The sequence below is a fragment of the Larimichthys crocea genome, chromosome XIV (assembly GCF_000972845.2).
Source record: "Larimichthys crocea isolate SSNF chromosome XIV, L_crocea_2.0, whole genome shotgun sequence".
Classification (NCBI taxonomy): Eukaryota; Metazoa; Chordata; class Actinopteri; family Sciaenidae; genus Larimichthys; species Larimichthys crocea.
The window spans coordinates 10,775,075-10,799,779 of NC_040024.1; the positions used below are offsets into that span (position 1 = coordinate 10,775,075).

The window sequence follows — 24,705 nt, forward strand, 5'->3', positions numbered from 1 at the left end:
CCTCGAGGAGCTCTAACACTTGGTTCTTATACATTTTTTTAAAAAAATGGGCTGTCACGGACACCTCCCCACTGATACAGATAATATCATAACATCCTTTTTTATGGTTTTCTGCTCAGTAATGAGCATTATGTTTCATATCCAAATGATACTTCCCTAACCTGTCTCTCTTGACCTTGTACTATTTTTTATAATTATCTCTAACAGAAACAAACTAACAGAAGCAACTGGATCCAATGTATGGACAAAAATGTATCCAAAATATACACAAGGACGACGACTGGACCTCGTCTAGTAAAGGTCATTTCTGTGTTTATGTCATAATCATGAAATCAAACTAACACTCAGTTTTATGTTGTGTGAAAAACTTTCACATGAGCCCCCTCCACTGGTTCTTTTCTAAATTTCAGCTGTGTAATCATTTGAGAAAATGCCTTGAAATAGTTAATATAATGTCAGGACAACATGCTCAGCCCTCCCCCAGCCTCTCTGCACACACTCAGGAAAGTGAAAGTAAACCTAGACTGAATAAAAACTGCGTCAGAGCAGACACAGAGGACGGTTGTCTGATAGATCCAAATCATTTTAACTCTTCGCTGATTTCTCCTCTAACAACATGGACAGTAAGTTGGCATTATTTCTTAATTCATTCATTATTTAAGCCATGTGTACAATGCCTGGTTAAAAAAAAAAGAGGCTGCAGTTAAGTTTCTATTTCAGAAACAAGTTGTGTTTCTCTTTTAATGAAACAAAGAGACTTGTTGCTGCAACATTTGCACCCGTTCTTGACTATGGGGATCTTTTGTACATGCGTACCCCTGCACAGGCATTGCAGTTGATTGATAAAACCTATCCTGCATCACTCAGGTGCGGAAGCGCAAGGCTAGACAACTTATCTCGTAATTATGAGATAAGGAAAGGTGCCACATTGGCCACTGCACCAAGATATCCCTGGATCAATAACTCTTAAGTGAAACGTTGTTAAAACACAACTTAATGTTCATCAAAACGAGCCATCCTCGGAGCCACACCAAGAACAGATTGATCCCGAAATATCTTTCTAACTTTAAGTGCAGTGGCCAATGTGGCACCTTTCCTTATCCGAGATCCTGGTCTCGTAATTATGAGATTTCTTTCTTTTTTTTTATCCAGTGAATGCAATACGCTAATGAGCTACTAGGGAAGAGGGCGTTTTGGATACTCAGCATCCTCTGACTGGAATGTTTTAAACCTCAAAGATCTGATCTCCTTGAATACTTTTAAATCCACATTACCTAGAGAATGAATCATCGAGGTGTTGTTGTTTTAGCTGATTTCATGGCTTGTATTGTACTTTTAGTATTTTTAGACTACCGTGTGTTGTAATTTTGTCTCTGTGTGTTTTGTGTCTGTTTTGGTTTGATCTGTTCTTAGTTTGTGAAGATTTTTAATCTCAGTGGGACCTTTCCTGGTTAAATAAAGGTTTAATAAAATTAGGCCAAAGAACCTGTTCATCACTGTTAAACTATGGTAACAGAATTATCCTCAGTGTTCTTTAATAGATCATGGTTATATTGTTAAACAGTGATTGGTCCAGTGAGCAAGATTTAGGGGGCTTTATATACAAAAGTACTAGAAATTTTATATAATATGCATAGCTATGTTTTCACAAGAGTCCACCATGTTGAACTGCCACGTTTCTACAGTAGCCCAGAATGGACAAACAAAACTCTCAGTCTAGACCGGAAATTATACAAATGGAACAGGACAACTGGACTTTATATATTGTCCCAGTCTGATTTTGATTATATATATAGATATATATATCTATATATATAAATATATATATATAGATATATATATATATATATATATCTCCTCGGTCTAGGGTCAGCATTGGAATTCTTATTGACCAATAAAAAGGTTTTTTTTTTTCCACATTATTTATACGTATGTATGTTAATCATGCAATGAAAACATGTAAACCAGCCTTGCTATTGATAGTTTTATTATTATTATTAATTATTTAAAAAAGAAACTGTATATCTGTTTTTGCTTGTGAACCACATAAATTACATTTTTCAAAATATTAAATGGCTTACTTCGTCACTGACGACTCTTATGTATAAAAACAGTCAAAATACTTGTATGTACAATGTTATCGGTGGACTTCTTTATCTTTCAGAGTCAAACAGAAGAATTGTCATCTTGGGATCTGGAGTTGGGAAAAGCAGCCTGGCTAACACCATATTTGGAGAGAAACTGTTCCAGATCGGCCACACTGCCAACTCTGGAACAAGAAAATGTGAAGCAAAGACCAAATCTGTCAATGGAAGAAGCATCACTCTGATCGACACGCCTGGTTTCTTTGACACAGATAGATCTGAGGAGAAGCTGAAGCCTGAGATAGTGAGGTGTATCGCAGAGTGCGCTCCTGGGCCTCATGCTTTTATCATTGTGCTTAAAGTGGAGAAATTCACAGAGCAGGAGCAGGCTGTCATCAACAAAATAAAAGAATACTTTTCTGAAGAAGTCTTCAAATATGCAACAGTTGTCTTCACTCATGGTGACCAGCTCCCTGAAGGACAGACAATTGAGGACTTTATCCATCAGAACAAGCTTGTGAGTGATCTGGTGAAGAAGTGTGGAGGTCGGTGCCACGTCATTGATAATAAATACTGGAACCAAAACCCAAAGCACGAATACAGGAGCAACCAGCTCCACGTGGAGGAGCTACTTAACACCGTAGACAAGATGGTGATGGAGAACAATGAAAGATGCTACACCAACGAGATGCTTCGAGCAGTAGAGAAGAAGATAATTCCAGCATCCACAAAGCTTTTGACCATACTGAAATACATTGTACAAGGTGGTATATTAGGAGGTTTAGTTGGTCTAGCTGCGAATCGAGTTGCATCTGCAACAACTGCAGTGGTAGTTGCTTTAATGGGAGTAGTGATAGGAGGTGCTGTGGGGTATTTGAAGGTTAAGGAATCAGACACTAAAGAGGAGACAGCAAAGAGGGCAGGAGAGGGTGTATGAATGTTCTGTAAATCAACACTTAGCTGTGACTCCTGAAGAAGGTGTGGGTGGAGGGCAATGTATAATTAACAAAATCATGTCTCACTGTATATTAAATGATCAAATGAAAAATCTTGTTGTAAACATACTTTAAACATTGAGATTACGTTTATTCTTATGTAAGCGGCTGCACATTTTTGAATTAATTTCTCATTAACAAATAGTATCAAATCAAATCAAATCAAATCAAATCAAATCAGAGGAGAGGGAGTTTCCTGGCAGTCTAGTCATATGGCAGCATGTCTAAGGGATGACCTGAGCCAGCCCTAACTATAAGCTCTATCAAAAAGGAAAGTCTTAAGTCTACTTTTAAAGGTGTATGTAAGTATGTGCTGTAAACTGTAACCACCAACCACAAAGAAAAAATATTTTTAATAACATATTCATGGATAAGATCTAAAAGTTGTTATAATCAAACAAGTTTACGCTTCATGTCGCAAAAAACCCAAACAGAAAATATCACAACCCTGAAATTAAATGAAAGATGTTTTTATTTTGTACGGTGGACAAGAATGTTTATCAAATATTTAAAAAATAAATGTGTGTGGACTAAACTGACCCTGCAACAGAATCATTGTGCAAAAGTTTTCTTTAGACCAGCTGATGTCAATTTGCAGGAATGAAATTGATGCATGAAAACTTTGTGATTTATTTTAGATCTATTTTATTTTCTTCATCTTTTGTATTCTGAAAATGTTTGCATCAAATGTAAAAACATAATGAAAGAATAAAACAATTAAACTCAAGTCCTTTTTCCTTTTTCCTCCTCCAATGTATAAGATTATAAAATAAGATATAAACATATAAAATGTATTAATTATGCCATTGCTGCAGTTGCATCACTTGACCACTAAAGAGCAGTCTAACATAAATATTTGAGGTAAGGACAGACGATGTCATACTTGTAATATTAGTTTTAAGACTACCTGATGAAGACAAATGACTTAAAGATAACGTCTCTTTTGACATCACTTTGAACCATTATAATTTTTATGTTTTCTATTCTCATCACTATCCTGTTAGACTATTTTTACTTGAACGAATTGGAGGAGCTCATGGAAATACATCTCACAAAAATTGTACCTGTATGATTGTATGTGACAAATAGTAATAGTAATAATAATAAATAGTTGAATTTAACTGAATAGATGAGTAAAGTCAAAGTGCACATTCACATTTATGGAGAAACACAGCCAAACTTCATTCAAACCTCATATAAATCTAGAAATGTTTCAGTCTGTCCTCGCTATTACAAATACAACACTGAATTGTGAGACCATTAAATTTATTAGACGTACAGACAACAGTACAGTACATCACAGACCCCTCGGTGGTGTACTGTACTGTACATCAGCAGGGTGGATGTTTTCCAACACAGCCGTATGAACTCTTCCTTTCTCAGGTTACTCTATGTCATGATGTACTTGCCAGTTTATATCTAGAACTATTACCGTGTAGTACAAAAGTCCTGTGAAAGGCTTCATGTAAGGGGTTTGCTCGGTTGTAAAGCTTCAGTTTGTGGTGCTGTTGAACTGTATTATATGATGCTGAGAGGTGTTTTTTTCCCCATTATTTACTCAACCATCATTGATGTAACTGATTTTAGATTACCTAAAGAATGTGTTTGAAGCCACTGTAACAAGCGCCAGAGGGCGCCTGTGTCGTACTGCCTCCTATTCCCTTTTGTTTTTAGTAAGGCCAGGTGCAAGGACATACCTGATGCAATAGTCACTCGTCAAACAGCCAGGCGTGGCTCCAGAAACATTTGTTTTGAACATTTTAAGTATCTTTTTTTTTTTCACTTTCCAGTTTGCTGCTGCTGCTGTAGGAGCGGCAAAAGGAAAAGCATGTCATGCTATAAATACCCATCCAGCCAATGCCAAGTAGCAGGTTTGACATGACTGAATGAATATGATACAGCAGTCTTCCAGTTTGACTCCCCATGTAGGAGCTGCAGGAGCCAAAGACGCCATCAGGACCTGACTGTTTGAAAAGAAGGAAGCCCTCGGAGGCGTTCTCATATTGTCTCTGTATAACAGTGGAGAAAGTCTTTGACTCTAACTGCAGATACTAAAACACACCACATGCTAGCATTGATTGCAAGAGAATCTGGTCTCATTATGATAAAAGACCCCCCCTCCCCATCATATTTTCTGTGTACATAACAATGATCGTCATGAAAATGATGGTTCAGACAAACATGCAGGTGATCTGGACTTTGCTGACGTCTTGCATAAGGTTGACGTGACTGGAGAGGTCGCATACCTGAACCATGTGACTGCTCTTCAGTCTCTAGTAAAGAAATAAATGGAACTGCGTAGTCAGCCAGTTCAAACTTGAGATAATGTTAAGTGCTGAGCTATATTCTCTGATTGTAAACTTTAGTCACATACATAACATATCTATGTTTGCTGAAACAACTTAACTCTAGGGCCAACTTTAATACCTTGTGAAACATGCTTCATGTTGTTTTATCCTCTCATAACCTTTTCCTAATGTTTTGAGAATTGAGAAGTCCACCACAGCAAATGATGCAATACTATCAAACATATGGATTTCCAGATTTCTGGTGGTTACATCTCTCTGGCACATATAACAACAACAACAACAAGAGCCTGTGAATGACTTTTTGGCAAACATAAGGAATATGTCTGCATGCACGGCCCTTATGACACATAAAACAAGTATTTCCTTGGTGTAATAGCAAAAAGAAGTGTTACCACTTCATCCACATATCACTATGTGAATGGTTATCTACTAAAACTGATGAGCAGTTGGCACCTTGCATGGCAGGCAATGCCATCAGTGTAGGAATGTGTGTGAATGGGTGAAAGAGATACACTACTCAACTTCAACTTCATTTTAGGTGCAAATTTCATCCGAATGCCGAACATCTCAGTGGTCGAAAGACACTACATAACTACAGTCCATTTACCATTTTTTACCACTACTACTATGTTTATTTATGTAGCACCTTTAGAAAAGGTTCACGAAGCTCAAACAGGATACTCAAAATAACAACAGAGCCAGGAACCGAGAACATGCAAAAGCCTGACCAAACTCGTGGGACCGCAAACAATGAGGAATTCATGCCAATGTCCACCATCATCATCATTATTATTATTAAATGATGTGTATTCTGCTGTGTACTCTTTGCTTGTTCTTAGCGCACATCGACGAGACTTTCATGAGGATGTTTTACTGTTGTTTTATTGAAAACATTCTTCCCTTTGCTTACGTGAGCTGGTATGGGTCCCTCACTCTTAAAAACTAAAACAGGCTGCAGTATATAGTTAACCATCTTACTGATTTAAATACTTTATATGAGACTAGGACCCTTTTGGTCCTTTTCTGCTATAGGCTTCTTTTTTTTAAATAACACAATGTGAGATGTGGAACCTTATGTTTTATGTATTTATTTAGTCTTTTACTGGTTGTTACCTTTGTATATGTGTTATTTATGTTACATCTGCTGCTGCACAACAAATTGGCCCTTGGGGATAATAAAGATTCCTTGAACCTCTAGGTGCTTGTACTATTTTAAGTTATATTTACCCAATTCATATCTATCTGGAGACATTGGTGCTAATTGCTGTTACTATGTTCTCATGTCTACCTCATGTTTTTTGTAATGACCACTCAGGATTGCATTTTAGAGCAGGCATGTCAGTGTTGTTTTCATGTATGCCAGGCAGTATGTTTCTATTTTAAGCCCCATGTTATCTCCCTGTTTAATAGTCACCATGGTGATTTGATTTCTTTCCCCTTTGTCACCATTAGGAGGCGCAGCTCCTCTCACTGTCTCAGGTTCAGATGTGGGTCTTCACACAGCTGACAGTCTTACAAATGGGACACACTGCTCATCTCTTGACTTGAGCTAATATAACCATGGCTGATGATTACCAATACCCTGTTTATTTTGATTGTGACAGCCTGCCCCAGGATCAGATTAGGAAAATAGAGAAGTATTTCCGTATTCACCGCAAATCAAACGGAGGAGACTGCGGAGCATTGAGGAATGTGCGGCATAAAACTTACTGCGTCGCTTTCAAGCATCAGAAAGGTAGGCAACAAGTCACAGTACATTACCGGTCAATTATTTGATATGATGGTTGAATTATTTAAAGGAGTAGCCTTTTTATCATTGGTTTCATCATTTAACTGCATCATCTAATCTATTCATCTTAGTTTTACCCGAAAGTTTCGTTTCCCGAGAAAGTGAAACTAAAATGTCAGAAAACACTGGGGAGCACAATTATTATTGAGTTAGGTCTGACAGATGTTTTTAACAAATTTTTGGGTGCGGGATCCAAAACTGATCTCAGTTTTTCCTCTATCACGTCAAGTTTTTGAACTGTAGGATCCTGGTTTTCTTAAAAACATATATGAAAAATACTGTACTTAACAGATATGTGCTTGTTTTCACTAAACAAAAGTCTGTGCAATGATCTTTTTGGGGATACCAAATGCCAACTTTACACGTGTTCCTTTGGTCCACATCTGTAAACTCTCCACACACTGCTTGCACACTTTGTCTTGATCACTGAGTTTTACTTTAAAATATGCTTGTTTGACAGATGCACTGATGTTTGCTTTCCTCTGACTGCACTGATGTTTGCTTTCCTCTGACTTGGAATGGTGAAACTACCACAGATACAGCAAAAGGAGTCAGGGCTGTTTAGGCGTTTATGACGAGAAGTAGCAGGAGCAGACATGATCTGGAACAAAGGAAATATATACATGTGTGAATAAAACCCAAAGATGGAATAGTTACAAGCTTTGAAAACTACAAAAACAGCATCAAACCAATCCAATCGTGATCAGCTGGCAAGTCTTACTACAGCTAATCAGTGGAATTTTGCTTATCTGGAGGGTAAGCTGTGGAGAAAAAACTTGACGTGCTAGATAAAACTGACCGCATTTTTGAAATCAGCATAAAAATCTAACTCAACAGAGATTTTTTTTCAAATTGTTCCCCAGTGTAATGATTTCTGATAGCATGAAGCCTAAACTCTTGCTCTTAGAGTAATATATATATATATATATATACTGTATATATGTATAGCTGCACCAGAATAGTGAATCTACAGGGAGTAAATAAATGAATAAATCTGAGTAAATATAGCAAAACTGCTCTGTGAAAATAGTTACATTATTCAATACTTCACTTCAAGAAATGTGCAAAAGTATGAACAGCAGTATTCAAGTGTCATGGTTTGAGATTTCTTGTTTTGTCTTTTATTTTGTAATTCCCCCATGTCTATAACTTCCTGATGTTGTTTCACCTGTCCCCAGGTAAGTGATAAGTTCCACTAGTTGGACCGTGGCTGTTTTGTAGATTTTGGACTTTTGATATTGACCGTTCGCTGCGTCATAAAGCCTTTTGCTATTAACTATTAACTATTCATTAAAATAGATAATAATAATTGATTAAATGCATGTTCCAGTACATCTGTGAATGATCCGCCCATAATCAGCCTCTTGTAATGAAAGAAAAACAAGCAAACAATGAGATGTGTCACAAGCTGAAAAGATAACTATGACTTGCCAAGCCCAGAAAACACACTGTGTTTCATAACTTCACAACAGGTTAACGATATCTGATCTGTATCCGTGTACAAACTCAAAACTGTGCACAATGCACTGCTACACACTCTATGTAAAATAAGGGCTCAAATTACCAAGAGCAATAGGAAAATCCTGTTAAACAGGATAGGTTGACAGTGTGGTCTGTTGTGGAAATCTCTGTCTTATCAATGTCTGCTGAATGTTAAAATAATGATCTTGAGACAAAATTTGTCTTTGTGAGATTTAGTTCTGCAATGCTACGAAAGAGGAAGTCTCTGCACTTAAACCATGTTTACAAACAGCTGGGGTGGAAGTAATTTTCCTGCTCGAAAGTGCACTGTAAGGTCATGTTGTGCAAAATTCTCCTGCTGGAAAGGTATTCTCTACCTTTTATAAGGTCAAAGCATCAACAGGTTACACTTACTTAAACACTGTCAAGACATGGAATAGGTCAAAGCATCAAAAAGTCATGCATTGGAAAATCCCATCCCGACAAGTTTGACTTTTAAAAGAGAGCATCTCAACAGTATTGCCCTCTGAACCGCAGTGGAGTAGAACTATAGCAAGTGAAATAGTAAAGTAAAAGTATTTCAAAAGTGAGACAGAGGAGATTGAACCTCTGTGCACAAACATGGCATAAATAAAGGGAGGAGAATGAGGAGATAAGTAAATATTGTTGCCCTACATTAGGTTTGGCGTGGCAGCAATACGCCTCTGTAATCTGCCCTTTCTTCCTTCTAACAATAAGTGAGATAAAAGAGACTAATGAAAAGTCCATGGTTTATGTCAATATTTATATAAAACTCACAGCCACTCATTTCTCTGTTTCAGATCAGCAGGCAGTCCTGAAGAAATCAGAACATGTTGTGAATGATTTGGTGTTTTTTACTGTCCGAGACAGCCTCGAACCTTGCACCTCATCTCCAATCACCACTTCCACTACAAGCCGGGATGGCACAGCTCCAGTACAGGTTAGCACAAACTTCATTCAGTCAAGGTTGTGTGTTCATAAAATACATTTCCATTTACAGTTCCTAATTTAATGTAGTTATGTAACACCAATGAGGCTATATTCTTAACCATGAACACTGTATATTAATGTATATGATCATTATATAATAAGGAGGGCTTTGTTTTGATAATTTAACTGATTTTATGTGGAAAAAGCTGGAACTAGTGAAGTGTTGTTATTGTGACATGGATGTCTTTTTTCAACACAGAGCCCACAGTCCTCTCCTACCTCAACACTTCCACTAAGTGGCGAAGAATGCGAACTACAACTTGATTTTTACCTCCTTCGTTACCTCAAGGAATGTCCCAAGGCCGAGAAAGATCTAGAGAGAGAACTCGCCTCTTTGGCCTGCTCTGCCAAGATTTACCCAATGGAGGGGAAGGCTGGCATGGCTGTTGTAGTTGGGGAATGTTCTCAGGTGAAGGCCAGGGTGAAGGATGTAATGGACTTGCTTGAGAGCACGAAACAAAGGTCAGGTGAGAAGCAAACCAGTCTTCGTAGACTAGGCGAAGCCAAGCTCCGTCTCCTCTGGAAAGAGATTGAGCAGAGTTTGGGACGAGATTATCCAGGAGTGGAGGTCACGCAGAGAGATGCAGGTCAATTAGCTTTAGAAGGCCCTGTGGAGGAGATTCTAAAGGCAGGAAATAGGATCTCTGAGAAGGAGAATTTGGTGTTAAAAAGGAAAGTTTCTGACATGAGCCCACTTGTTTTGGCCTTTCTAAGGAAGGCTTATGGAGATTCAGCCGGGCTAAGTGACTTTTTAGGGGTTGGTGACGAGGTGGAGGTCGAGTTACGAGACACAGGTCTACGTTTGTTTAGTCTCTCCGCTGATAAATTGGATAACACGGAAAAAAAACTGAAAGAAGAATTGAGGGAGATCAAGATCGAGGTCCCTAACTTCTCTGTTGTACCATCTGAGCTTCGGGAAAAGCTGGAGTCCAAGACAAATGAGATGAACCAAGGGCAATATAGGGCTGAGGTCATGTTTGGCTCAGACAGCATGGTGTGCTTACTGGGCCACACCGAAGAGGTTGAAGAACTAAGTAAAGCTGTCACACAGTTTATTTTGGACCAGTCTAGTGTTGAAAGCGCAGTGCATGTGAGTGGTGCACAGAAATTGGCATCGTCGAGTCTGAGTGAATTAAACACAACAGTTGCTAGCTACATACTTTGTGATGAGCTTCAGGTGCTTGTGTGTCAGGGTGACATCACCAAACAGGAGGTTGATGCCCTGGTGAATGCTGCCAATGAAGATCTGGACCACTGTGGAGGTGTTGCTGCTGCACTGAGTAAAGCTGGTGGTCCTGAAATACAGAGTGAGAGCAATAGTTTAGTGAAGTGTATGGGGAAAATCCCTGTAGGTGAAGTTGTTGTGACCACAGGGGGAAACTTAAACTGCAAGATACTACTTCACGCTGTTGGTCCTGTAGGTGAAAAATCAGGTGTTAAAGAAAGGATGTTATTGGAAAAAACTATCCACTCTGCTCTGAATCTATCAGAAAAGATGGAGTTCCAGTCCATAGCCATTCCTTGTATTAGCTCAGGGGCGTCTGGTGTTCCTGTCAATGTGTGCTCTGAGGCTATTGTAACTGCTGTTAAAGAGTTTGGCAGTCAGAGAGGTCGAAGTCTCAGCAGAATCATACTGATTGATAACAGCGAAGAGGTGGTAGGAGCCATGCACGTAGCATGTGAGAGGCTTCTCCGAGGGATAAGCCTCGAAAACCATGAACCATTAAGAGGAGCCACTGCTGGAGCTCCTGGAGATGGTGTCCATCTAGAGATCATCCAGGGGACCATTGAAACCCAGCAGGTGAGAAATGTATCAAATTCTTTCAGACTAGAGAATTTCATGTCAGTGATTATATTAGAGATTGAAGAACAACTCAAGAGTGACTAATATTTGGGATACTTGCACAAAGGCACACAACCAGAGCATTAAAGATGACTTTGCTTACCTTGATGAGGTGCTGACAGTTAGACACAAAGCTACTGAAAGCCTGATATCACTAGTTAATGATAGTGTTGGCACCCAATTTAAGGAGACGTGGAGTGTTCAACTCTCACCACATCTCCTGTTCTACTCCTAGGTGGATGCTGTGGTATCGCCCATGGTTGGCCTTGATCCTCTCTCAACCCGTGTTGGAAACAGTTTGTCGAACGTGGTTGGATCTCAGCTGACTGCACGTTTCAGAAAGGAAGCAGGACACGAAACGCAGATTGGTGAGACAGTCCTGGTAGAGGGCTTGTCTGGACTTCCATCGAAGGCTGTGTTTTTCCTCGGCCTCATTCCCTGGGACGACGACCAAGATGGGACTGCAGTCCAGGTACAAAAGCAGAGGAGTGTTTTCATATGTTTCTCAACTTTCTATTTGTGTGTGCAAATACTTTATCAGAAGAAGAAGTATTTCAACCCTTGAAAATAAATGAATACTGACCTTTTCCAGGTTCTGAGACTGGGCATCAACAACATCCTAACCTCCTGTGAGAGCAGAGGGTTTACTTCTGTTGCTTTCCCTGTACTCGGGGCCGGGATTGCCCTGAATTTCCCTGACAGTGTGGTAGCCAGGATTCTGCTAGAGGAAGTTCACGTGTTCAAACAGACCCGCGATAGCAGAACACCGTTGCTGGTCCGCATTGTCATCCATCCCAATGATGAAGAGTCTAGTGAGGTAATGGAAATTGCATGAAATATCTTGGCTTGTCTTCGATTGATTCAAATATAACAAATTTGTTATTTCTTAGGCAATAATAATAATAATAAATTTGTGTTTTAAAACCAGTGAGCTCACATATTTCTGCATCAGATGAATATATACTGGAACTGAACCTTATATATGCATCCTTGTCTCTGCAGGTGTTCGAGTCCGTCCAGAAAGCTTTCCAACTGACAGGATTCAAAAACCACGTTCACCAAACAGACCAAGGTGGGTATAGATATTATAGACAGAAAATATCCTGTGACACCCATTTTTAAATGTCTTAATGTATTTATACTCATATTTGATTTGGCTATAATACAGTAAATATTTTTTTTGTGTTTCTGTTGAATTGCCTCAAAGCATCAAAACTATATCTGTTCTCTTCTAGTGTCAACTCCAAAGAGGATCGTCCTGCTTGGAAAAACAGGATCGGGGAAAAGCAACCTAGCTAACACCATATTTGGGGAGGATGTGTTCAAGATCTGTCATACTGCCAACTCTGGAACAGGAAAATGTCAAGCAGAAACAAAGTCTGTCAATGGAAGAAACATCACGTTGATCGACACTCCTGGTTTCTTTGACACAGATAAACCTCAGGAGGATTTAAAGCCTGAGATAGTGGGGTGTATCACAGAGTGCGCTCCTGGGCCTCATGCTTTTCTCATTTTGCTTAAAGTAGAGAAATTCACAGAGCAAGAGGAGGCTGTCATCCACAAAATATGCCAATGTTTCTCTAAGGATGCGCTAAAATATGCTGTAATTGTCTTTACTCATGGGGACAACCTCCCTAAAGGCGAGAAAATTGAGGACTTTGTGAGCAAGAACAAGAATCTGAGTGATCTGGTGAAAAAGTGCGGAAACCGGTGCCACGTCATTGATAATAAATACTGGAACAACAAGCAGCAAAATAACTACAGGAGCAACCAGTTCCAGGTGGAGGAGCTGCTTAAGACAATAGATGAGATGGTGATAGAAAGCAATGGAGACTACTACAGGAACGAGATGCTTCAAAGAGTGGAGAAAGAAATACAGAAAGAGGAAGAACGCATAAAGCAGTCGTCGCAAAACATGCCAGCGGAAGAGATCAGGAAAGAGGCTAAAACCAGAGTGTCTAAGAGATTTCTAATGCAACTGACAGGTACTACAGTAGGAGCATTATTAGGAGCTTTTTTTGGTCTAGCAGCAATGGTTGGACTAGTTGTCACAGCTATGAACAACTGTGCTGCATTAATGAAACTTGTGAAAAATCCAGCAGGAGCAGTAGGTGCAGCTGCAGCAGCAACAGCAGGAGAGGTAGGAGTAGTCGTTGCTGGCGTGTTCACTGCGGCTGCAGCAGCAACAGGGGGAGCAGTAGGTGGTATGATTGGATATGACGCAGCTGAGGAAGCAGAATCACTATCAGAGGCAGCAGAAATGGCATATCATGCGGTCATCAAAACAGGGAAAGACGCATTAAAGCGACTATAGCCAATATTTTCAAAACAAAGTTCAGTCAAATCAAATGATAATCTGGTTTTCTGTGCTGTGCAATCATGCTCGTGACAATGAGCCACGTTAACATTTATTTTTTTGTTCATTTTCCGTTTGGCCCTGTTTTTGAAGCTAAAAAACAAGGTTGATAAAAATGTTCTGAAAACCAGAAAACCAAAACGATGAGCTTAAAGTCCGTGTAAAGTCAGAATAAATGTGCTCTGAGCTTGTCAGACCAAAGAAGAAAGTGTTACTAACCACCCAGCCAAATTTGAATAAGTAAAAACATCGACACGTTTATGAAATTAGATGTCAAAATTCTCAGCTCAGATTAATTAATCACCATTTCTCTACTCAGGGTGGCCTCGGCGTGTCATCGAGCCACCCTTCAAGGACCGCCCACAAAATCCTGAGACTGAAAACTAGTGAAAAACTTCTTGTTCTTCAAAGTCTTTTCACGTGTTTTCAGCAACTGTTTTCCAACATATTTAATGGGTTTTAAAAGAAATCTCAGAAGTTCTTTTACATGGACTTTAAAGAGGTTAACAAAGGTGGAAGGGAACTGCAGGGTGATGAAGCTTTGGGGGATACTGTTCAGACTAGCTTTAATTACAGAATGAATGAAAACCAGATAAGCAGGTGGAGGGAAATGTTCATTTTAAGGCAAATCTCTGTTGTTACTTACTTGTAATGTATAAAATGAATGTGTATATGTAAAATATTAACTTGATTAACTCATTTAACTTCAAGATGTTGGGTATATTTTTCCACTGATCTCTTTCTCTGTAATGAGCTCGTTTGTTTGTTACAAATAAACTATAAAAGCATTGAATGCTCACAAGTTTTCTCCTTTGTCTGTTTCGTTTGGTTACCTCTCTACCAGGGGATTTCTAACACTGAACCTGCAGGCTCTGATCAGCCGAACAAAAACAGGCCTTCCACGAGGACGTGAGAGGGGATGAAGTTACAGAGCTGATATGTGGTCTCCGTTAAAACTTCGATGAGGCCACATCCACTTCTGGCTGTAACAAGTATTTGTTCTCCCCACCCTGGCGCATCCTTTCAGATGATAGCAATTGTCAAATTATGAATCTTCATGTTTATTTTGTCGAATTTTACAAATTTGTTCGCCTAGATTTACAGTCTAGCTGATTAAAGCTTTTAGGGTGCTGATGCCGCCTACTGCTTAATGCACATTGTACATGCATCCATGTTGGACAATTGACCACTTTGAATTAAAATAGCAGAACACTAACAAAATAACCTTTATTGATGCAGTATCATTCAATATTTTAAATTAATCAAAAGAAAGCAGCATCTTTATATTTGTATTTACATAACATCCTCAAACGCGGTACGTAAAGTTGGAAATGAAAATGACATTTCGAGGTAAGCTTGAGTTTGCGTCTGACTATCAGACAGAAAACGCGTGAATGAGTGAAAGTAATGTTCATCAGTGACTGCGTCCATCTATGACAGAGATCCTTGTGTGCAGTACAGCTGATAAACTGTTCTGCTGAGAGCTGGACCCAGGTTTCTGGAAAAACAAAGACAATAAAGCATTAACCAACTGCAATGTTTACAATGTTTGAGTTTATCCTATAGAATTTACAATGTGTCAGTGTCCTTTTTGGTAATAAAAACACAGTCCTTAATATTAATTTAGCTTCTAGTTCAGTGCATTTGCAGTGAAGTCCCGAGTACTTTGACACAAGTTGACAACAAATATGAAAAACATTCATTAAACTTGGGGTTGCAAAATTCTAGGATTTTTTTTTAAAGCTGGAAACTTTCCATGGGAATTTAGGGGAATTAATGGAAATAAACTGGAAATTTACCAAATTGAAGGTTGTCCCTTAACAGGGAACTTAAATATAGTTGTATATATCTTGACTAAAACAACATTAAAACAATGAATATCTGCTATTCCTCAATCAAAGATGATTTCTACAACCCTGGACCACACTTCAGAGCCCAGAGCCCACAGAGACTATTGAAGCCATAATATTGTTCAATAAAATAGTTAAAACCTGATAAAGTTCTACTTACAAATAAATATGTTGAAATGTCACAGGTTTTTTTTATTGTGTTATTTTGCATAGATAAAATGGTTATATTTATGTTTTGATATGATGCAGTTTGGTTTAAATTACCCCCCAATTTCCAGTTAATTCCCATAAATTCCCATTAATTTCCAGAAGTTCCATGGAGTTTCCGATTTGGAATATTTCCAAAATTCCCCAGTTTAACTTCACATGGAAGCAACCCTAATTAAACTACACTCTGCAAACCTTTTGAGCTTCCCATATCGGATAAGGGAGAGGAGTTTCTCTTTCTCTGCTTCACTCGTGCACTGTTCATAGGCTGTCAGGAGGCTGATTGAGACGAAAGAGAGAGAGGAAAAAAGAAGAAGATGATAATATTGTTCTTTTCAGACTGCAGAAACATTTTCCCGTTAAAAACACACTCATTCTCATTTATATGAGTGCAGGTTATGTAAGCAAACTCTTCACTTCCCTTCACCTGACCGAGTCATGTGACGTTTGAGCGTTTCTTTTCATTTATCCAAAACTTAACCTTGTTGTCTGACTGCTTAATGAAGTCTTTGCATCACATAGGGCCATGAAACATAATATGCACACTTAGGTGTGTGCTCAGGTCATGGGATTATGGCTGTGTTGTCTTGGGTGCTTAATTGTGCACACAAACTTCCCGCAGATCATCTGTCAGTTGAAATGTATTCAACTTTTGAAGCTCTAATCCTTTTGTATCCATGACAGCAACCTCTGCTGGTTCTAACTACCCTGTTCTTTTATAATATTTATTCCTAACACACCTTTGTTTTGTTGCTTCTGCATGAAATCATGAGTGCATCACTTTTTGTTGAAATGTCCCTACATAAAATAATGCGAGTTACCTGTGCGGTGTGCTGTAGTGCTCCAGTATTGCAGCTGCCTTGTCGCCAGACAAGCCGCTAATCTGCATCAGCTGTCTGGCAAACACTTCTCTCACTGTCTGACACTAGAAGGGAAAAGAGGAAAACTATCTTTAAAAGAAAAGAAAACGATCCTCTCCTTTAAAAACAGGTGTTGCAGTATTCCTTCTGTGTTTTTGTGCAAATAGAAGTGAAAACAGGGATTGTACACACACCTTGTTTTTGACTGCACCGTAGTTGAACTCTGCAAACGAAATGAGAGAGCAGGAAGGAGTCCCTCTCTCCTCCTCCTCCTCGTCCTCATCACTCCCTCCATCGCCCTCCAACTCTCGAGAGCGACAGATCAGCGTACAGTTCTTTTTTTAAAAACAAACAAAGGGTAATCGACTGTATCCAAAGCCTGAAACATGTAATTGTTTGTTGTGTATAGAAGTCCATTTTCAATCAATCCACAGCTGACAGTCCCCAAATGTATTATTTACTTGTTGTTTGTTGTTTTGTTTACTAAAAAAAAAAAACACACACTGCCTAGCTGTTTTAGGATATTATTTTGATTTTTAAAAAATAAAAATAAATATTTTTGACCAGTTTTAAAATGTACGTCCTCAGTAGGAACCAATGGGTTTCAGTCAGAGAGTCTTTTCGTGGGAAACGTATAGAACAACACTGGCCTCATCCTTAAAGCTGCAGTGTGGAGGATTTAGTGGCATCTAGTGGCACTAAGTCGCAACTACAGTGGCCATCAAGAGCCAATGTTTGAGTTTTTTTTTTTCCAGTCACTTCGTCAAGATTTGGACCTGACACGATCAACAAAGCTGCTAAACACTGATGTACACCTGTTTTCAGTTAAAAGAATAAAGTGGTTTGAGGGTTTAGTTACACTTTACGGGGATAAATATGAGCATTTCTGGACACATGAAGCATTATCCATTAAAAAAAAGAGAGACAAATGGAAATATCGTGTTTCACCTGGTATAGTTTGGACAGGTATCGCGTCATGACGGTGAGGTAGGCGGCTGACTCCCTCACATCCTGGACTCTCTTCACGAAGAAGCCATCAACTACCTAACACACAAATACACACTCGTTTGTACCACGTCGTACCGATATCACACCTGTATTCTTAAAATGATATCGGCCAATACATTGAGCTGGACTCGATGTGTGTGTGTACTCGTACCTGTGTGTTGATTATGGCCTGCTGTAGTGTAGTTTCTGGTAAACTCAGGTGGGACGCAGCCGTCCCGCATTCCTCTACTAGATAGATGGGCTTACGAAGACCACACCTCTTCAGTCGAAACTGATCCAAGGGAGAAAGAAGTGGAGAATCAGTATGGTAGAAATGCAAATGAGTTACTTGTTAGAACTGAAGATATCTGTCAGACAAAACAACGATTTTCAAGTCGTCCTGTAGGAGGCTAGTAACTGACAAACGCCGACCTTCTGTTCTCTGAAGCGTCCATCGATGATGCTGCCACACAGGTCATCCATCCTCTTCCTCTCAATGATGTAATCAAGGACGAGCTCCTTGCCTGTAGGGGCACGCAACTGACCTGGAGAGAGAAAAACAGAAAGAACAAGATAGTTAGATAGACATTCCTCCGAAAAGTCGGCAACTACGTGAGGAAGTAACATAACTACAGCCAGGAATTTGTGAGTCAGACTCAGTTTTAGAAGCTGGGTACATGGAATAAACAAAGCCAGAACACAACAGGCAGAGTATCAGAGTTTAGTCCATGAATCCACATCTCGTGTTTGTGCGTTACCTGGAACGGGCTCGACCTTTTCTCGAGCGACCCACAGGAAGTCTCCGACGTTTAGCTTCCTGACGTCAAAGTTCACGCCGTTTCTCTGAAGCTCTTTGACCAGCTCCTGCTTACGGTGTTGGCTGCCACTGGACAAACGAATTGTGGATGAGTCATACATGAGCAGAAACATTCATGCGTGATAGTTCACACAGATAGACAGCTCTCTTACCCAGTTGTCTCAATAAAGTCGACACAGAGTATAATTTCGTAGGTTCCAGGGAGAAGGTATGCTGGATTCGGCTTTCTGCTCGCTGCCTGGGGTTTTCCTGAAATACCCATCCCGTCAGCTGCACTCTGGGCGACACATGTCAGCCTCTCTACAGGGCTGTCCTCCTTGTCTTCTTCACCCTCATCACTTCCAGTAAGGTCCACAATGCCAGGACCGCCTTCCTCTTCCTCGTCATCCTCCTCCTCTCCTTCACTTATAACCTTCTCTTTGTCCCTCTCCTCTGGGCCGTCTTTAGTCCTTTCTTCTGCTGAATCCAGTCGCTCGGCTAAAGCCAGACCGTCTTCTGTCAGAGAATACCTGAGCGAGGAGGGAGAATGAAGAGGAGCTTCAGTGGTGGAGATCTGACCTGAAACTGTACTCTACTCAGGTTTGAAGATCATCAACATGAAAGAAACGTTCTGGGCACCTTGAATATCCATTCTGTTAACATGGCTAAAAGACAAATCAGAAACTTGTTTCTTGTGTACCTTGCAGGGTTGTGGGTCTTTATCACCAGGTTCTTCTGAATCAGAGTGCTCACTGAGGACCAGGCAGTGTACTTACTGCCCAGATCTGGCTACAGACAGAGAGACAGACCAATGTGAAGGAGGGAAACTAAATACAGAGAGCAAAAAATGAGCAAAAAGGGTGATTTTGGTTATGTTTGTAAGTGATATTTCACTCACCACAGTGAAAGACTTATCACAGAGAGGCTGAGCTTCTGCTTGTAGCTCCATCTTAAACATGTAACCTTTACTTCCAGGGATCTATAGAGTAGAGAGGCGATTATCACTGATGTATTTCAGTATTTCAACTAATACTTCAGCTACGAGTGACGGGAGAAATACGTACCTGTGATTGTCTGTAAAGAGCGACCAGGACAGCATAACCCCCAGACCTCTTCTGGGGCACATATTCCCTCTTTTTCTTCCTCCCTCCTCCTCCTCTTCCTCCTCCCTTGTCTTTCCCTTGATCCCCTGCTGCATTCTTCTACAAGGAAAAGACAGATCACACCGGGAAACAAGTGAAATAACACAGACTGATGGAAAATTTCTCGCTTATCCTGATTCTTAACAAAAAAAAGGTGCCATCTTTAACACTTACACTGTCATATCGTGGATACAGGTTTTGCACTGAGACAATATTTGACAAGATATTGTTTGCTTACCTTCTTGGAGGGAGCCAGGTTGTTGTTTGCCTTTATGCCAGGAGGGGGCGCTTCTTCAGAGAGAACGTGAATGGGAGTGTTTGGACCTAAAGAAGAGGAGGGAGTAAAAAGTGAGCTGGACGAACCGGTCTTTAAAATCTAAGACAGGAACAGACAAATTATACTTTGTTGCCATGTTTAGTTTGTTTCTGATCTTGGTGACTCTGTTGAAGTCTCCTGTTGCTGTAAATTTAAAGTTATTCTCTTCATTACTATGTTTTCTGTCCCTCCACCTCTTTCTAACTTAGACACTATGTTCATGGTATTTGTAGTTCCATCAATGCCTTCCCTCCATTCTGAAAATAATTTCTAACATCACTAGTTTCCCCATCTTGTATCTCACATCATTTCTTTATGACACAGGCACCTCCATCATCCTTTCACTGATCGTCTCGTTCTCATGTCTTAGTTTTCTGTCAAGTGTTTTGTAGGAAGGTTATATCTGGACCAGAGCAGTCTAAATCAATTACCGTTCTCTCTGTAGTACCGTTGCAGTTTTTCATCCAGTATTTTACAAATGCCGTCCCCAAAGTTCTGCAGGATCTTTGCCTCTTTGGCGTTCTGAAGCGGTAATGGATATTTATTCAAAGAGCTGATGGCCTGGAAAAAGAAGAGAAAAAAAAAACACTTAAAAAGAAAGATCTGTTTCAGCTTTGCATTACATTTCACACTGTCACTTCAGATTCTTGGCTGCACGTCAAAGTATCAGTATAAAAGAGTTGAATATTAATAATACTAGGATACTAGCAGTCCTAGTCCTAGTACATAGATCTCTCTAGGATACTACGATGACAAAACTAGGACTATCTACAACACGCAATGCCTGCACAAGGCCAGGAGTGTAGAGGCCGTTCCTGGACCCGATTATTCTTGTGCAGTGTGGGCAAGTGAAAGTGGTGGTGGTGGGTTTGTGTTGGTGGATGCTCTCTCCTTTCTCAGCCTGCAGAGTTGTGGAGGTCATCGTTATACAGTGCAGCACCCTCACGGACAAGGTTTCTCCATGTCCTCCCAAGTCTTGAGGTCTATGTGGAACCTTTTGATGTCTGATTTGATGTTATCCTCATGACCTCTTCATTTGGCCTCCTGGGGCACGTTTCCCCTGTCAACAAGCTGGGGGGTAGAGGACTTGTTTTGGAAGGCGGGAGTCAGGCATACGCATTAACGTGAGCAGTCCATCTGAGCTGGTGTTGAGCGATGGTGGGGATGCCCGCCTTCTCCAGGAAGGCTGGTGTTGGTGTGTAGATCCTCCCAACTGATCCGGAGGATCTTCCGGAGGCATCTCTGGTGATACGTGTCCACCTTTAAGTGCACCTTGAACCTTGAACTGTGACTTGTGGTCCTCGGCAGTATTAGTTGTTTGGCTTTGGTTGGGAACAGTGGGTGCCACTCTATCTCAACACTGTGGTGGCCAGGGTAGAAGAGACCTATTGCTGCCTTCCTAGACATAAAAGATAGCTGTCCGTTGATGCTCCAATCTGCGTAAACAGACATCTGTGTCTCCAGACTAGAATATGCTGACAATAACACCTCCATGAATAAAAACATTCTCTTTGACTCATTCTGGGCGTGTAGTATTTGTGGTGTTATCTTGGGGTTTAAAGTTGATCCAACAGGATGAGTTGGGCAGAATGTGAGACCGACTCAGGCACTTCTGATGAACTCTGAGAGTGTCTCTAATTCTCCTTGAGCCAAGCGTCAATAAATAATACAGCATAAGACATCAGAGGCTGCTGAACACTTTCTTCCTTCCTGACCTCACCGTTGAAACTTTGACTTCCAGCAATTTCTCCACAACGACTTGTACTTCTATCTCATATTTTTAGTTCTACGGTCACTTTTTATCTTTTTATGTCGATTTTAATACAGATGTTGGTCACTTTTTATCTTTTTATGTCGATTTTAATACAGATGTTTGACACTGGTTAACCTCCAAACACAGTTATATATTTATTTTCTATGCAAATGTTTAATTTCTCTGCACATATTTAAATTTAGATCCATCTCAGGTTAATAAAGTATCTATCTATCCAGACTCTTAAGATTTTCATTGTGTTGCTGCAGCATTAATATTGCACCCTTTCAAAATAAAAGCCTCAGGTGTGCTGGATCTTTACCTTCTGGTAGGTGTACTGGATCTTCAGTCCTTTCTCTCTCGCCTCGTCCCGGAGCTCTGTGAGCCACTTGAGGAACAGCGGGTTCGGGCAGGAGGGCAGGGCTCGTTTGCGACCCAGCCGAGCCGCCTCCTGAGCTGGCATCGCCCCCCCTTTTTTTTTAAAGCTCACCTTTCACCTGTGAGTCTGCAGCAGCTGCAGCCGCTTTGTGTTCAAACACACACAAAGCACATCCGTGTCGACTCGGAAGAGGAAGCCGGGAGAAAGAAGCAGGTAAAAAAAATCTGAACAGTGACACCTAGCGACAGATGTGGAGACATGCACGTGGGTAAATGGACAAATAAATGAATGAAAACGTTAGAAAATAGACAACTGGTTGATATGATGAGTAAATAATTGATAATAAAGTAATAATAACCCAAACTACTAAACAAAACAACTGACGCTGAGCTTATCAACGAGCCCCAGGGTCTTCTCTCGACACTCTCCACCCACCCTGACCCTACATGTTACCTTAACCTAGGGTCTACTAACTCTGTGTGGTGTGTTAATGTATGCAATTTCTTAAAAAAAACTACTGTGTTTTGATGTGTAACTATAATGCACATAATAAAATCTTTCATAATATAAATTTATATCTTTTAGCACTTTCATCCTTTCTTATATTTCTTTATTTCATGTTTGCTATGCAACAAAAAACACCAATAACAAATCCCTTGTATGTGAAAATCTGAAATAATCGGATCCTGATAAAAAAATAAACATAAATGCTGCACAGTACAGTTCTGGTATTTGTAATTAATGTAATTTCTTTCCTTATATACAGAATGCACATTAAAGAATAGGTTCAACATTTTGAGAAAATGTTAATTCTGCATAACTTTAAGTCTTAATATACAGTTGTCATGAACGGGGAAATTAGCCATAGAGACCAAAACTGTTTTTTGTACCAGGCTGTAAACATGTTTATTTCTGCTGTGAAGTTGGACATTTGAACATAGGGACTTATGGAGATTGCGTCACTTTTGCAAACAGCTTAAGAAGCCGTTTTAAAAACTGGCACTTCCGAGTCGGCTTAATTTCACAATCACAGATGATGTTTCTGGGAATCCAAGCCAAGACTTCCTCTGCAGGCCAAAAATCAACTTCATATGCGAGTATGTTGAGAAAGACACATTCCTGCTCATCTCTATGAACAGATATTAGAACATGAATGCAGATAACTTCATTATATAATATAAGGGATGGGTTCCAAGATTGTATTTCTTCTTAAGCATTCCACCTCTTTTGCTCTCCAAAATCTTGGCCACTCACCAACAAATTCTGCTTTCACATGCAAATATCTGTTCAGACAGATTATTTACATTGTGGTTGTGGAAGGGAGTAAGGATAATCGACAAAATGACAACTCATACATTCAAAAACACCAAATAATATATACCAGATACTATTTCCATACACTAAGACCATCATTACATTAGGCAATAAATAGGCTAGTCAAAATGAGTGGATCCTGTCCAGCACTTTATGAAATAATAATTTAAACCTGTCTGCACATTTTTGTGTGTTTTTGAGCCTGCCCACTCCATCAATTTCTTTCATGATAATATAAAGTGTGCCAAATCATGTTGGTATCTCTCTGCTGCAGCTCAGAAAGAAAACACCCTGACAAAAATAGATGGTTTGAATGATAAAAATCATTCAGTTAACTTTCAAGACCGTTATCCAGTTCTTACCTGACTCTACCTCCACGTGTCCTCAGGCTGGAAGGAGTTTGCAGGAATCCTCCAACAAGACCCAACAAAGACCAAGAATCCAACCCTACCCTCCCAACCACAACCTCTTTCATAAACACACAGTCAGAAGCGTAGGGGGAAAAAGTAGCATAATTAGTGTTTAACAGTCATCTTTCATACACTTGCACACAAAGTTTGCAGAGACGGTGCAAAGCATAATTAACTTAGTACTCTTGTATTCAAATGGCACACGGCGGTTGCTCTATAGACGCATTTAATGTTGTAAAATGAGGCTGAATTGTAAATTAGAGGTAACAGAATTCTAGAGAAAATATAATTTTCGTATGTGACCAGATCACATTTATATCGATTTATATCTCTCCACATGTCGACAGTCATGCAAGAATTCCCTTTGTCTTTCTGTCATCTCTGTAACATAAATAAATAACCTAAATCTAACTGATATTTGGATTTTAAGTGATATATCAATAACAAACTGTGCTCTTGCAGGTGTTGATTAACTTAATTAATTGATTAACTGTAGCATAAACCTGTTAATAGAAATAATATCTATGCAAACGGAGGGCATTTTATATACTCCATACAAGTCATATACATTTCCTTGGATATTATTTGTTTGAGCACACATTTGCATAACTGCCTGCAGAACCAACAACCATGGAGCTATTAACACTACACCCTAAACAAACTGAGATAACCAGCCCTGACTTGTGAAGTTGGGATGTCCACCATACCTGGTGCAACAGAAAAAAAGAATTTAGTGTTAATGTCCCTCGCAACGCATGAATAAACGTCCAGACTATTTTAGCTAATTAATTACCTCAGTCATAGTAATAGTCAAGTAAACGTATAGACATTCTGACATGCCAC

At 39.7% G+C, this 24,705-nt stretch overlaps 2 protein-coding genes across 2 annotated transcripts; one reads left to right on the forward strand and one right to left on the reverse strand.

The window, feature by feature from the left end:
- The first annotated feature begins 483 nt into the window (after positions 1–483).
- LOC104933598 (uncharacterized) lies at positions 484–14,650 on the forward strand. Its single transcript, XM_027288181.1, has 10 exons — positions 484–623; positions 2,165–3,015; positions 6,704–6,725; positions 6,938–7,123; positions 9,460–9,599; positions 9,849–11,450; positions 11,728–11,964; positions 12,085–12,309; positions 12,495–12,564; positions 12,728–14,650. Exons 1-10 carry the CDS (start codon positions 617–619, stop codon positions 13,804–13,806), a joined length of 4,419 nt encoding a protein of 1,472 aa, XP_027143982.1. The 5' UTR covers positions 484–616; the 3' UTR covers positions 13,807–14,650.
- Positions 14,651–15,044: 394 nt separating this feature from the next.
- Positions 15,045–22,350, reverse strand: mus81 (MUS81 structure-specific endonuclease subunit). The gene is made up of 15 exons (XM_027287832.1): positions 22,082–22,350; positions 20,438–20,567; positions 19,929–20,014; positions 19,613–19,750; positions 19,447–19,527; positions 19,249–19,337; positions 18,722–19,078; positions 18,511–18,638; positions 18,185–18,297; positions 17,925–18,044; positions 17,714–17,809; positions 16,960–17,100; positions 16,727–16,830; positions 16,101–16,184; positions 15,045–15,346 (listed from the first exon to the last, which is right to left on the reverse strand). The coding sequence occupies exons 1-15, from the start codon at positions 22,220–22,222 to the stop codon at positions 15,280–15,282; spliced, it is 1,875 nt and encodes a 624-aa protein (XP_027143633.1). The 5' UTR covers positions 22,223–22,350; the 3' UTR covers positions 15,045–15,279.
- Between the last annotated feature and the right edge of the window lie 2,355 nt (positions 22,351–24,705).

Coding starts and splice junctions, on each gene's coding strand:
- mus81 (XM_027287832.1), bottom strand. CDS start 22,222: ATGCCAGCTCAGGAGGCGGCTCGGCTGGGTCGCAAACGAGCCCTGCCC. Junction 20,568..22,081: donor TCCAGTACACCTACCAGAAG/GTAAAGATCCAG, acceptor TTCTTTTTCCAG/GCCATCAGCTCTTTGAATAA. Junction 16,831..16,959: donor ACGGTGCAGTCAAAAACAAG/GTGTGTGTACAA, acceptor TTTCCCTTCTAG/TGTCAGACAGTGAGAGAAGT.
- LOC104933598 (XM_027288181.1), top strand. Junction 9,600..9,848: donor ATGGCACAGCTCCAGTACAG/GTTAGCACAAAC, acceptor TTTTCAACACAG/AGCCCACAGTCCTCTCCTAC. Junction 12,310..12,494: donor ATGATGAAGAGTCTAGTGAG/GTAATGGAAATT, acceptor TTGTCTCTGCAG/GTGTTCGAGTCCGTCCAGAA.